General features: G+C 36.1%; 1 protein-coding gene across 2 annotated transcripts in view; it reads left to right on the top strand.

Annotated features, from left to right (window-relative positions):
- The window catches only part of GPSM2 (G protein signaling modulator 2), a 46,432-nt gene that overhangs the window by 20,286 nt on the left and 12,909 nt on the right, over window positions 1-13,237 (top strand). For both annotated transcript variants that reach the window (XM_039251128.1, XM_039251127.1), the window contains exons 10-12: window positions 198-327; window positions 9,038-9,108; window positions 11,874-12,050. In XM_039251128.1, coding sequence (XP_039107059.1) covers window positions 198-327; window positions 9,038-9,108; window positions 11,874-12,050 — 378 coding nt within the window. The remainder of the gene's footprint in view (window positions 1-197; window positions 328-9,037; window positions 9,109-11,873; window positions 12,051-13,237) is intronic.

Here is a 13,237-nt window from a genome sequence, read left to right as displayed (position 1 = left end):
TAATCGGCTTTCCTATTGTGCCATATTTTAGAAGCTTTCCTTTTCTTTAAAGTAAGTATTACTGAAAAAACCCATTTCAGTCAGTCTCTTAAATCTAATAGAACTATTTTCATTTCTCTACATTTTCTTCCAGTTTTCAACTAATCTTCACCATTGTCATAAACACAGCTCTAAAATATAAATGCTTATGGTTGTAGGTTGGGGATAGAAGTGGTGAACTGACAGCACGACTGAATCTCTCAGATCTTCAGATGGTTCTTGGTCTGAGCTACAGCACAAATAATTCAATCATGTCTGAAAATATTGAAATTGACAACAATTTGCAGGGTAAGTAGCAGGTCTTCAAACCCAGTTTCTTTATCTGCCATTATATTTAAATTACTTACCACATGTTTACCATCTCCAGAGAGAATATATAACATAGAAGTTCAGCTTTTTGTAATACCTTTTTGCTTTGCTACAGTCTTGCTGATTTATCACTATAGAATACAGTATTTTACAGTTGTTATCTTGAACTTAGGAATGGTAAAGATATTATTTTCTATCGGGTCACTCAGATTTATGAATGTGAAGATGACAATAAAAGTATTTTATTGTTTAGTTCTTTTTAATCAAATATTCTTACATATTTGATTTTTGTTTTGTTCTTGTTTCATTTGTAAGGTGATCTCTTAGTATTATTAATTTTTTTTAATTCAAAAAACCTGGGAAATTTTCTTTAGGTCAGCACCTAAAGAAAGATTTTGTTTGACGTCGTTATAGGGAAAAACATGCTAGAATATCTCTGTTTGTATGTGAAAAAAAATTATCTTTTTTTTTTTTTTTTAAGTAAGCCTTATACCCCGTGTGGGGCTTGAACTTACAACACAGAGATCAAGAGTTGCACATTTTACCGACTGAGCCAGCCAGGTGCCCCCCAAATTCTACTTTTTTTTTTTTAATGTTTTATTTATTTCTGAGAGAGAGACAGCATGAGCAGGGGAGGGTCAGAGAGAGAGGGAGACACAGAATCGGAAGCAGGCTCCAGGCTCTGAGCTGGCTGTCAGCACAGGGCCCGATGCGGGGCTTGAACCCACGAACTGTGAGATCATGACCTGAGCCGAAGTCGGCGTTTAACCGACTGAGCCACCCAGGCGCCCCCCAAATTCTACTTTTGTTTAAAGAAAAAAAAAAAGGGACAAGATTAGAAACACATTTTTGAATACTATCTATATGTGATTATATGGGATCCATATTATAGATCTGGCCGAAGCTTTAAAAATTCTCAGTCTAAAAAAAGATACTGATAGAGATTAATGTTTTGAACTTAAAAGTCAGTGGAAAATCTAACTTTTATATTTCCAGCTTCCTTCTTTAAACCCGTATGAAGAAGGGAAGAAGGAAAAGAAATTAGTAGCTAGTCATCTGATTAAAACTTTGAAAGAACATTTAGTGAAGGATTCTGAAGTATGAGTGGTGTAACAAATTGTGACCCTGTGCTTTGCAACTGAATAATGGGCTAAAAAGTTTTCCTGGGTTTAATTTTCAAGTAGCGTAATATTTGTAGGGCCCAGAAAGTATCCTTCTCTCCCTCCCTGTCTTCTTTCCATTCTATCCTTCCTTCCTTTCTGATTTTATCCTTTTTTCTCTTACCTGTACTCCAATTCAAGCTCTAATAGAATTTCCTGTGAAGACGGAAATATTGTATATCTGGTCTGTCCAAGATAATAGCCTCTAGCCATGTGTGACTCTTGAGCATTTGCAGTGTGGCTAGGGAAAAAGAAGAAATGAATTCTTAGTATTATTAACTGTCATTAATTAAAAATTTAAGTGCCACATGTGACTACTATATCAAATAGCACAGCTCTAGATGATTTCATTCAGTTGGTTGGCTTTTTATATCCTCTATATACTAATGATTTTCAAATTGATATTTCCAGCCATAATTTTTCTTTTATGTTTAAGATTCATATATATAACATTTCCTTTGGAACATCTGATTGGCATCTAAAACTTAACATGTGCAAAACAGACCTCTTGTTTTTCTCCCCAAACATGTTCTTCATCTAGTTTCCTCATCTCAGGAAATGGTACCATCATTCATTGAAGTGTTCAGGCCAAATATCTACAAGTCATCCTCGTTCCCTTTCTTCCACTCACGTCTGCATCCAACCTATCAGAAACCCTATCTTCAAAATATACGCCTAATCTCTCTTACAGTGTACACTGCCACAAACTTAATACAAGCTACCAGCATTTCCTAGTAGGGTATTAGCCTACCAACTCTTTCTCATTTCCATTTTTGTTTTGTTAATGTTTGTTTACTTGAGAGAGACAGAGAGAGTGGGGAAGGGGCAAAGAGGGAGGGAGAGTATCCCAAGTAAGCTCCATGTTGTCAGCACAGAGCCTGATACAGGGCTTGATCTCGCCAAGAAATCACAGCCTGATGTGAAATCAAGAGTCCATCAAGCTTAAGCCGACTTAGCCACCCAGGCGCCCAGTCTTGCTTCCATTTTTAATCCTTCACACTGACTTTTTCCTCACAGCAGTAAGAGTGCTCTTTTAAAATGTAAATCATGCCTTGTCATTCATCAGTTCAAAATCCTCCAGTGATTTCCCATCACACCTAGGACCAAATCCTTAGTCCTCACCAGGGTTAAAAGACCTTGTGTAATTTTGACCAACTTCTTTGACATCACTTCCTACCATTCCCCCTTTGCTCATTGTGGCTGCAAGAAGACAAGGTACTTTTTGGTGTCTTTTGTTCATTGCTGTATCTCTAGTGCCAGGAAAGGTTTGCTGGCTGAAGGAACTGCAAGGAAACATATTTTTGGTGTTGGCTCAGGGTAGAGAAAAGGAGTCTTCCTTAAGAATCTGAATTTACAGGGTGTCTGGGTGGCTCAGTCGGTTAAACGTCTGACATAAGAGCAACTACTGTTGACTGAAAGTTTTGTTATATATTTGTGTGTGTGTAGTCAGGGTTGTAATGCAAATGTATTTCTTAATATGTGTCACAGTTAGAAAATGAAAACCATTTTAATGGACATCTAGAATACTGCACCTTAAATCTAAATTCAAATTCTTTAATTATTTTTAAATGTTTATTTTTGAGAAAGCATGTGAGGGAGGGAGGGGCGATAGGTGGGAGGTGGGGACAGAGGATCCCAAGTGGGTTCTGCACTGACAGCAGAGAGCTTGATGTGGGGCTTAAACTCAAGAACCATGAGATCATAACCTGAGCCGAAGTCTGACACTTAATGGACCAAGCCACCCAGGCACCCCAACAATTCAAATTCTTTTAAAGTATTCATTAAACATTTTACAAAAATTTGACCACATGCTAATAAGCCAATAAAGCAGTTCTCAACAAACTTGAAAGAATCTCTATCACATTTTTCATGCCCTGAGCATAGTGCAGTTAAGCAAGAAATTAACAAGATAATGTATAAAACATATTCATTTGAAGGCTTTAAAATATATTTCTAAGTTATGGGTTGGAGAAGATATCATAAATAAAATTAGAAATTAACTTAGGACTGGGGCGCCTGGGTGGCTTAGTCGGTTAAGCGTCCGACTTTCGCTTAGGTCATGATCTCGCGGTTCGTGGGTTCGAGCCCCGCGTCGGGCTCTGTGCTGATTGCCAGCTCAGAGCCTGGAGCCTATTTCAGAGTCTGTGTCTCCCTCTCTCTCTGACCCTCCCCTGCTCACACTGTCTCTCTCTCTCTCTCCTAGAAATAAATAAAAATATTTAAAAAAAAAATTAACTTAGGACTGAATTACATGTTGTGAGATAGGACTTACATGGTATCTTAGAGCAAAACTTATAATTAAAAAGGAAAACTGAAAAGTGAATTTTAAGTATCCAGCTTTTAAAAAGTAAAAACAAAAAAACCCTCAAAAGATAGTAGAAGGCAAAAAAAAATAATAGAAGTTAATGAACTTAAAACAGATATTCAATAGAATTTTGAAAACCACAAATTTGATTCTTTAAAAAGAATCTACAGCAAGGGTTTTTGTTTTTTTTTTTTAAGTGAAAGAGGACATAATAAAGATTCAGTAGAGATTAAAAAGATGAGATTATCCTGAAGAAATTTATGATGAAATATTTTAAAACCTAGGAGATATGGACAATTTCTAGAAAAACATATTCCTACAATTGAATCTAAAAAAAAATCTAATGGTAGGATGCAGTGTGAATGACGTCTCTAATGCCTAAAACCGAAAAGAAATTTGATCAATAATGTAAAGTCTTCCTACTAAGAAAAAACTCAAGACAAGATGATTTTACAAATGAGACATACCAAACATTCAAGAAAATTGACTCTAACTTTCACCAAATTTTATAGCTAACTGGAAAAGTAGGAACATTTTATCTGTCCTTTTGAGAACAGTGTAACCTGGATATTCAAACTAGACAAGAATATGAGAAGGGTAAATTACAAGTCAGTCTTTATTCCTAAATATAGATGCAGAAATTGTAAACAAAATTTTAGCAAACCAAATGCAGCAATGAATTTAAGTAAACAGGAAATCACATGGGTTGAACATTAGAAAATCAACTAGTGTAATTCACGAATGAACATCGTAAAGAAAATAGCCTGGATATCGAAGTATATCTAATTCTATTAAATATAAATGTTTCATTTAAAGAACAGGAGTATCAGATTGGAAAAAGAGTAAAATCCAACTAAATGCAAGAGAAATACCTAAAGTGTAAGGATATAGTAAGCCTGAAAATAAAAGGATAGAAAAAGATATACCATGGAAAAACAAATCAAAAGAAAGCTGGTATAGCTATATTAATATTTGTACTTTAAGACATAAGATCTTGTTAGAAATAAAGAAGGGCCACTTCATAATGATTAACAATTCAGCTCACCTGGAAGATAAAAGCCTTAAATTTAGGTGTGCCTAGTAAGCCTAAAAACAAAGCAATGAAAATTAAACCACAAATAAACACAGATACCAAACTAAAAGGGGAAATGAGAAAATCCAGAATCATAATGGGAAATTTTAGCATATTTCTCTCAGTAATTGCTCATATCAGAAACCTAAATATTATAAAGGATGTAAGTTCTTTCCAAAATGATATAAATTGAGTGCACTGCCAAGCGAATAACAACAGTTCTTTTATGGAACTTGACAAGGTCATTCATGATCATTCATGAATGTATATGAAAGAAGAAAGGTCTGAGAACTCAAAGCCAGAATATTCCTGATAAAAAACAAGAAACGATGTGCTTTCTCTACAGACATAAAGATGATAAAGCCACAGTAATTAAGACTGAGCTTTTGGTATAGAGACAGATAAACACCAGTGGAATGGAATATAGAGCCTATATACTTTATTCCTTACATATATGGAAACTAATATTCACATAAATATATTGATGGACTATGGATTTAAATATGAAAAATGGATTTAAAGCAATAATAATGATGATGGCTGGCTGAATGCTTACTAATGAATGCTTATACTTGCTGAATGCTTACTAATTACCAGGCAGTGTACTGACCCCTTTTATAGGTAATGATGCATTTACCATCACACAGTGCTATGAGTAGTAGGAAGTATTGTTATTTACAGATGAGAAAACTGAGTCCCAGAGTGGGAGCTGTGATAAAAAGGTTTTATCACAAGTAAGTGACTGGTCTGGCTTCAGAGTCTTGCATGCTGAATCAGTCTGCTATAAGACCTCTGAAAATAAAGGAGTACATCTTCATGATGTGAGAGAGGAAGGCCTTCTTAAGACAAAAAACCATTAAGGAAAAGCTTGACATTGAAATTAAGAACTTCATTTCATTTAAAGAGATCATGAAGAGAGAAAACACAAATTGATTTGTATTTCCCTGATGAGGAGGGATGCTGAGCATCGTTTCATGTGTCTGTTGGCCATCTGGATGTCCTCTTTGGAGAAGTGTCTGTTCATATCTTCTGCCCATTTCTTCACTGGGTTGTTTGTTTTTCGGGCGTGTAGTTTGGTGAGTTCCTTATAGATTCTGGATACAAATCAAAACCACACTGAGATACCACCTCACGCCAGTCAGAGTGGCTAAAATGAGCAAATCAGAGAACTCTAGATGCTGGCGAGGATGTGGAGAAACGGGCACCCTCCTACACTGTTGGTGGGAATGTAAACTGGTACAGCCCCTCTGGAAAACAGTGTGGAGGTTCCTCAGGAAACTAACAATAGAACTCCCTTATGACCCAGCAATAGCACTGCTAGGAATTTACCCAAGGGATACAGAAATGCTGAGGCATAGGAGCACATGGACCCCAATGTTCATAGCAGCACTCTCCACAATAGCTAAAACATGGAAAGAGCCTGTGTCCATCAACAGATGAATGGATCAAGAAGATGTGGTTTATCTATACCATGGAATACTACATGGCAATGAGAAACAGTGAAATCTGGCCATGTGTAGCAACATGGATGGACCTTGAGGGTGTTATGCTGAGCGAAATAAGTCAGGCAGAGAAGGACAAAATATCATATGTTTGCACATATAGGAGGATTAGGAGGAACTTGATGGAGGAACAAGGGGGGAAGAAGGGCGGAAATGGTGGGGGAAAGGGAGAGAGGCAAACCATGAGAGACTCTTGAATGCTGACAAAAACTGAGGACTGATGGATGTGGGGGGAAGTGGGGGATGGGCATGGAGGAGGACACTTGTGGGGATGAGCACTGAGCGTTATGTGGAAACTAATTTGACAATAAACTATTTGTAAAAAAAAAAAAAAAAAAATTCCCAAAAGAAAAATAAAATAAAATAAAATGAAAAAACAAAAACAAAAAAAACAAATTGAGAGAAAATTGCCACACATACAGTTAAAAAAGAATTTGTATCCTCAGTGTAAAGAATGCCTATAGGAGCGCCTGCCTGGATGGCTCAGTTGGTTAGGCATCCAACTCTTGATATTTGCTCAGGTCATGATCTCATGGTTCATGGGATGGAGCCCTGCATTAGGCTCTGCACTGACAGTGAGAGACAGGTCTCTCTCTCTCTCTCTCAATAATAAATAAACTTAAAAAAAAAAAAAAGAATGCTTGTAAATTAAAAATAAGACAGATAACTAAACAATGGGCAAAATGATGAACAGAACACAAATAGCCCATGAATAAATGAAAAGATATTTAACTCATTTAATCAGGGAAAACCACAGTGAGGTAATACTGAAAATCTATGAAGTGGATGCACATTAAAAGTTCTGATAATACCAGTATTGAAATGTAGGTAATGGAAGTGATAGAAATGTGTTTACTCCCAAGAACAATCTGGCAGCATTCTGGTAAAGTTGAGGATACTAAGCATATGATCTGGCATTTCCATTGCCAGTTACATACCACTGATACCCAAACTGGAAGAAACACTCACTCGTGTCACTAAGAGACATTTTTAAGAATTTCTGTAGTAGTGCTGCTTATGATAACAAAAAATAAGAAGCACCCTAAATCTCTATCCCCAGTAGAATGGCTAAAGAATTTCTTACTCCTAACATGGCAATCAGAATTGAACTACACATAGCAACTTGGCTGAATCTCACAGACGTAAAGTTGCTGAAAGGAAGCAAGTTAGATGATATATACAGTATGAGAGCATTTATTATATAATAAGCTAAATTGCTTGGAGATCTATAGTATATATGTAATGAAAATATGAAAAATTATAGGGAGGAGGAGGAGACATGTTTTCGGAGTCACAGAGTAGTTAATATGTTAGTGGTTTATTTCTTAAGCTGGGTATTAGGTATCATATGTCCCATATGCCTTTAAAATACTGCTTAATCTTTATTGAATGGATATGAAAATATGAAAACGGATATGGAAATATACTTCTCTATATTTAATGATAATTGAAAAAAAGTTGTAAGGACCATTTTATTTAACATGTCCTGATCAGCAGTAAATCTGTCATCTAATGTGATCTTAAAATGGATATGAGTAACTTAGAAAAGAGTAACAATATAGAACTAGAGGTGTTATTTCGATTCTTACCTTGGAATTGAAGGCCTAAAGCCCTTTCCTTCAGTTTTTACTTGTTTTTTTAAAGATATTTCTTTATTTTTGAGAGAGCATGATCCAGGGAGGGCCAGAAAGGGGGCGAGGGGTACAGAGGATCTAGAGGGGGCTCTGTGCTGACAGCAGAGAGCCCCATGCAGAGCTCGAACCCATGAACATGAGATCATTACTTGAGCCAAAGTCAGACATTTAACTGACTGAGCCACCCAGGTGCCCCGGTTTTTACTTACTTAAATTCCCCTACAGTTAGTTATTTCCCCTACTATAATCATTTTAGTGGTGTTTAAAATTTGTACTTTTTCCAGTTTTATTGAGAAATATTTGACATGCATATTGTAAATTTAAGGTGTACAGTATGATTTACATACATAGTGAAATGATCACCACAGTAGATTCTGTTAACATCCAGCTTCTCCTACAGAAGCTAAAGGGAAAAATTTTCTTCTTATGAGGAACACTCTTAGGATAAACCCTCCTAGCAATTTTCCCAAGTGTCATACAGCAGTGTTGACTGGAGTCATCATGTAATACATTCTATCCCGAGTACTTACTCACCTTATAACCGGAGGTTTGTACCTTTTGACCACCTTCTTCCTTTTCTCCTCCCGTAACCCTCTGCCTCTGGTAATTACAAGTTTGATCTTTTTCCTAGTTCAGGTTTTTTTTTTTTCTTTTTAGATTCCACTATGAGATCATACAGGATTTGTCTCCTCATTTTTTTTTTTAAGAGTTTCTGTGGATAGTATAAAACCAGTTATTATAAAATGCCTTTTCTAAATTAAGGGGTAATGTCAGTAACCAAAGTTAGTTTCCAACCAAAATGTAACTCTACATCAAAGCATTTTAGAGGGAGTGTATATTCTATTTTTATGTAGTTGGTATGGAAAATTATTATTCTTAAAATAATACGTTTGTATATTTCCTCCTTCCATATAGTGTTGTGTAACAGACTTTAAAATTGAATAACCTAGTCATGCTGAATTTGTAGTCTTAAGGACTTCCCCGTTCATTTGAATTTTTTTTTTTTTTTTACAAAGGTGCACGCCCCAAGTTTGGACGCCGACACAGTATGGAAAACATGGAACTTATGAAGTTAACGCCAGAAAAGGTTGGCAGCCTTTAGGTTCTTAAATTTCTTGAACTGTTATAATCAGATATTTAAGTAACTTTTAACTTTAAATGGATAGTTTAAATAAATCTTGTTTTGTGTGGGTATCACTTTAAAATTTTTCTTTAAAAAGAGTTTTTAAAAGTACAATCTAAAAAGAAAGCGTATAATATGCTGCCATCTGTTTAAGAAAAGTATTATGCATATATCCTTTGCAGATGCATAAAACATTTCAGGAAGAATCTCTAAGAAACTTGCTAATGACAACTGCTTCTGGGAAAAGGATTGGGTGTCTGAGTTAGAAGAGATACTCTGTATATAGTTTTACAGTTTGAACTATTTCAGTATTTTAACATGTACATTTATTACTTTTTTAAATTACTGTTTTTATCAGTAATCCCACCCCCATGGGTAAGTACAATTAATATTTTGGTATTTATTCATCTTGCACTTTCATATGAATGTTTATTGTCATGTTATAGATATTTTATAATATGTAGTTAATGTTTTATTTCCATGTCATAAAACATTTTTCTGCCCTATTCTGATAATAGGCATATGATTTTTTAATATTGACTTTTTTTGTGGAAAATAGTTTTCATAAGTTCACATCAGCCAGATATAATTAATATTGTTCAGAAATTCTAGTTAACTCCTGAAGGACTTCGTGATTTTCCCCCAGATTATCTAACTACCTCCCTCTTATCTTGTGAGTTCACAAATTGGACTGATCTGTGGTTTGTTTGCTTGTTCATTCATTCATTCATTCGGCTAATCTGCAATTTATTTGTTTAATGTTTATTTTTGAGAGAGAATGGGAGACAGAACACAAGCAAGGGGGGAGGGGGGGTGACGACACAGAATGTGAAGCAGGCTCCAGGCTCTGAGCTGTTAGCACAAAGCCCAGCTCGGGGCTCTAAATCACAAACCGCAAGATCATGACCTGAGCCAAAGTTGGCTGCTTAACCGACTGAGCCACCTAGACACCCCTGCAAATTATTAAAAGAAAAAAACAAACAACTTTTAAGTCAATTTAGGTCTCTTTTCTATTTCTTGTAGGAACATACTAATAAGTAGCAAAATTAATTTGCTGCCTTGTGGCTAGCTCTGTAGTAGTACTAACGGTAGATTTCATTAAGAAGCCGACTAGATTCAACCCTGTAATTTTCCAAGGGTCAATTAATGGCAGTTTTGTCTCTAAAATACGTTTGGAATTAGTTCTGTGTTTCCTTTTCCTCAAAATAAAGTTCCAATTCATTATTTCATTATTCTTAAAGCAAAGGAGCATATGTAAAGAAAACAGTAGACTTCAGTGTTAAAGATACTTGTTGGGAAAGAACAAAGTTGTAGGGAACTCTTGAAACCCTGGATGTCTGAAAATGCCTTTTTTGCTACTCTCACGTTTGATTGGTAATTCTACTTATTGTGGGATTACTAATTGGAAATCGTTTTCCTTCATAATTTTGAAGACATTGTTCCAGTCTGTATTCTTCAGGGTTTTTGTTGAGAAGTCCAAATAAGTATATAGGAAACATTAAAAATTTTTCACATTTCCACTGGGATTTATGTTCTAATAATTGGGCTTGTTTACTTTTTCTCAAATTAATAGACCCTGTAGTCTACTCCAGTAGTTTCTCCTTACCACCTGTATGAGAAAAGGGACAGAGGGGAAAAAAATAAACTTCATTTGATGCAGATTGGCATGGTTTACTCACTAGCTATCTCTCACTCAGGTACAGTAGCCTCAGGGCAGGACTTCCCTATTTTGTGTCTCATGTGATATAATTTTATTATCAATTACTACACAGACCTTTGGACTTACAAACACTTAAGACTGAATGTTAAAGCTGCAAACGTCACATAACTACTATACATTCTGTATGTTTTTCCTTTTCACTCAGTAAATTTTTTTTTGTTTTAGTCATTCTTACTATTTTAAGGGTGGGTTTTTGTTTTTTATTTAGTAAGTTTCTTAATTAATTTCTAGTTTACATCCAGGTTAGTTAGTATATAGTGCAACAGTAATTTCAGGAGTAGATTCCTTAATGCCCCTTATGGGATTTCTATGGGATTTTGGCAAACTTTGTTTTCTTACTTTAAAAAAAAAAATTAATGTTTCTTTTTGAAGGAGAGAGAGAGACCGTCTGAGTGAGAAGGGAGAGAGGGAGGGGGAGACACAAAATCTGAATCAGGCTCCGGGCTCTGAGCTCTCAGCACAGAGCCTAGAGCTCTGTGTGGGGCTCAAACCCACGAACTACAAGATTATGACCTGAGCTGATGTCGGACGCTTAACTGACTGAGCCACCCAGGTGCCCCTTACTTTTTTAAAAATGTTTGTTTATTTTGAGACGGAAAGAGAGGGCACCAATGGGGAAGGGGCAGAGAGAGAGAGAGAGAGAGAGAGAGAATTCCAAGCAGGTTCCACCTTCTCAACTCAGAGCCCAATGGGGCTCGATCCCACAAACTGTGAGATCATGACCCGAGTGAGAATCAAGAGTCAGACACAACTGACTGAGCCACCCAGGTGTCTGTTTCCCTACTCTTAAGTTCCTAAAAGCCACCATTTTAGTGTTTTGAAAATGAAAAGTTCACAGTATACATTTAGTACAAGCTGTTGAAAATAGTGAGATATACTGGCAAAAAGGGCCAGATCTAGCTGCAACCCACACTAGATGAGTGGCGAGGGCAGGTTAATATTATAGAAAACCAGAGACAGTTTTTGCTTTTTCATGCTCTGCTTTCCGTATCTGTTTATAATTTTGTAGGTACAGAACTGGAACAGTGAAATTCTTGCTAAGCAAAAACCTCTTATTGCCAAACCTTCTGCAAAGCTACTCTTTGTCAACAGATTGAAGGGGAAAAAATGCAAAACTAATTCCTCCACTAAAGTCCTCCAAGATGCCAGTAATTCCATTGATCACCGAATTCCAAATTCTGAGAGGGTATGTATGAAATAAGGTTTTGAGTATTGTACTTTGAGTACCTTCATTTTAGCTTTCTTGTATTCATGCTGAATATTTGACAACTTAGACATTTAATACAAAATAGCCTTTTCATTCAAAGAAGTCTTCCATATTTCCCTATCTTTTCTGTCTTCTTCAAAGTTAGAAACTGTAGTTACTCCATTCCTGGATATGTTGCTTCACTGCTTTGGACAGTAATCATTTGTCACTAATTACAAAAATACTACCTTTTAGGGGCACCTGGGTGGCTCAGTCGGTTGAGCATCCGACTTCAGCTCAGGTCATGATCTCACGGTTTGTGCGTTCGAGCCCCGCGTTGGGCTCTGTGCTGACAGCTAGCTCAGAGCCTGGAGCCTGCTTTAGATTCTCTGTCTCTCTCTCTCTCTCTCTCAGAAATAAATAAAACATTAAAAAAAAAAATACCACCTTTTATTTTACCATAGTGTCTCACAGTAGAACTCTCCTTTTGTAGTAGAAATTAGAACAAATTAAATTCACATGTTCAAGGATTTTAAAATACTGATTTAAAATACTATCTGCTAGCATCAACTTCTATTTATATTGAAATTACAAGAATAGTTAAAAACTGTTTTGATGAAAAGTGAACACAGGAATCAGGTTATTAACTTAAAATATTTAGAAAGAAGAAAATACCATACCAGGAGTATCTCTAATCTAGCTACCCTACACTCTGATAAAAGAATCAAAATAAATTACAAAGATGATACTTCCAATTATCAAGTCCAATTTTCAATGAGAGTTTAATTTTTTTTAAACGTTTATTCATTTTTGAGCAACAGAGTGCAAGCGGGGGAGGAACAGAGAGGGAGGGAGACACAGAATCTGAAGCAGGCTCCAGGCTCTGAGCTGTCAGCACAGAGCCTGATGCAGGGCTCAAACTCACAGACCATGAGATCATGACCTGAGCTGAAGTCAGACACCCAACCGACTGAGACACCTAGACACCCCTCAGTGAGAGCTTTTGGAAAAACGCTAGTCTTACTTTTTTGACCAATTTCTCTTGGTCCTCTTGTCAGCATTCCATCATATCTGTATCCTGGTAGTGTCCTTGGTCTTGATTTTTATCAGTTTATATGTTGATATATACTAACTTTATATGTTGATATAAAGACTAACAAAAGGAAACTTTATGGGGTGTATAAAAA

Source organism: Hyaena hyaena, unplaced genomic scaffold (genome assembly GCF_003009895.1).
Source record: "Hyaena hyaena isolate Hyena2069 unplaced genomic scaffold, ASM300989v1 scaffold_390, whole genome shotgun sequence".
NCBI lineage: Eukaryota > Metazoa > Chordata > Mammalia > Carnivora > Hyaenidae > Hyaena > Hyaena hyaena.
The sequence above is the reverse complement of the archived record's forward strand: the minus strand, read 5'-3'. Positions and strand labels throughout refer to the sequence as shown.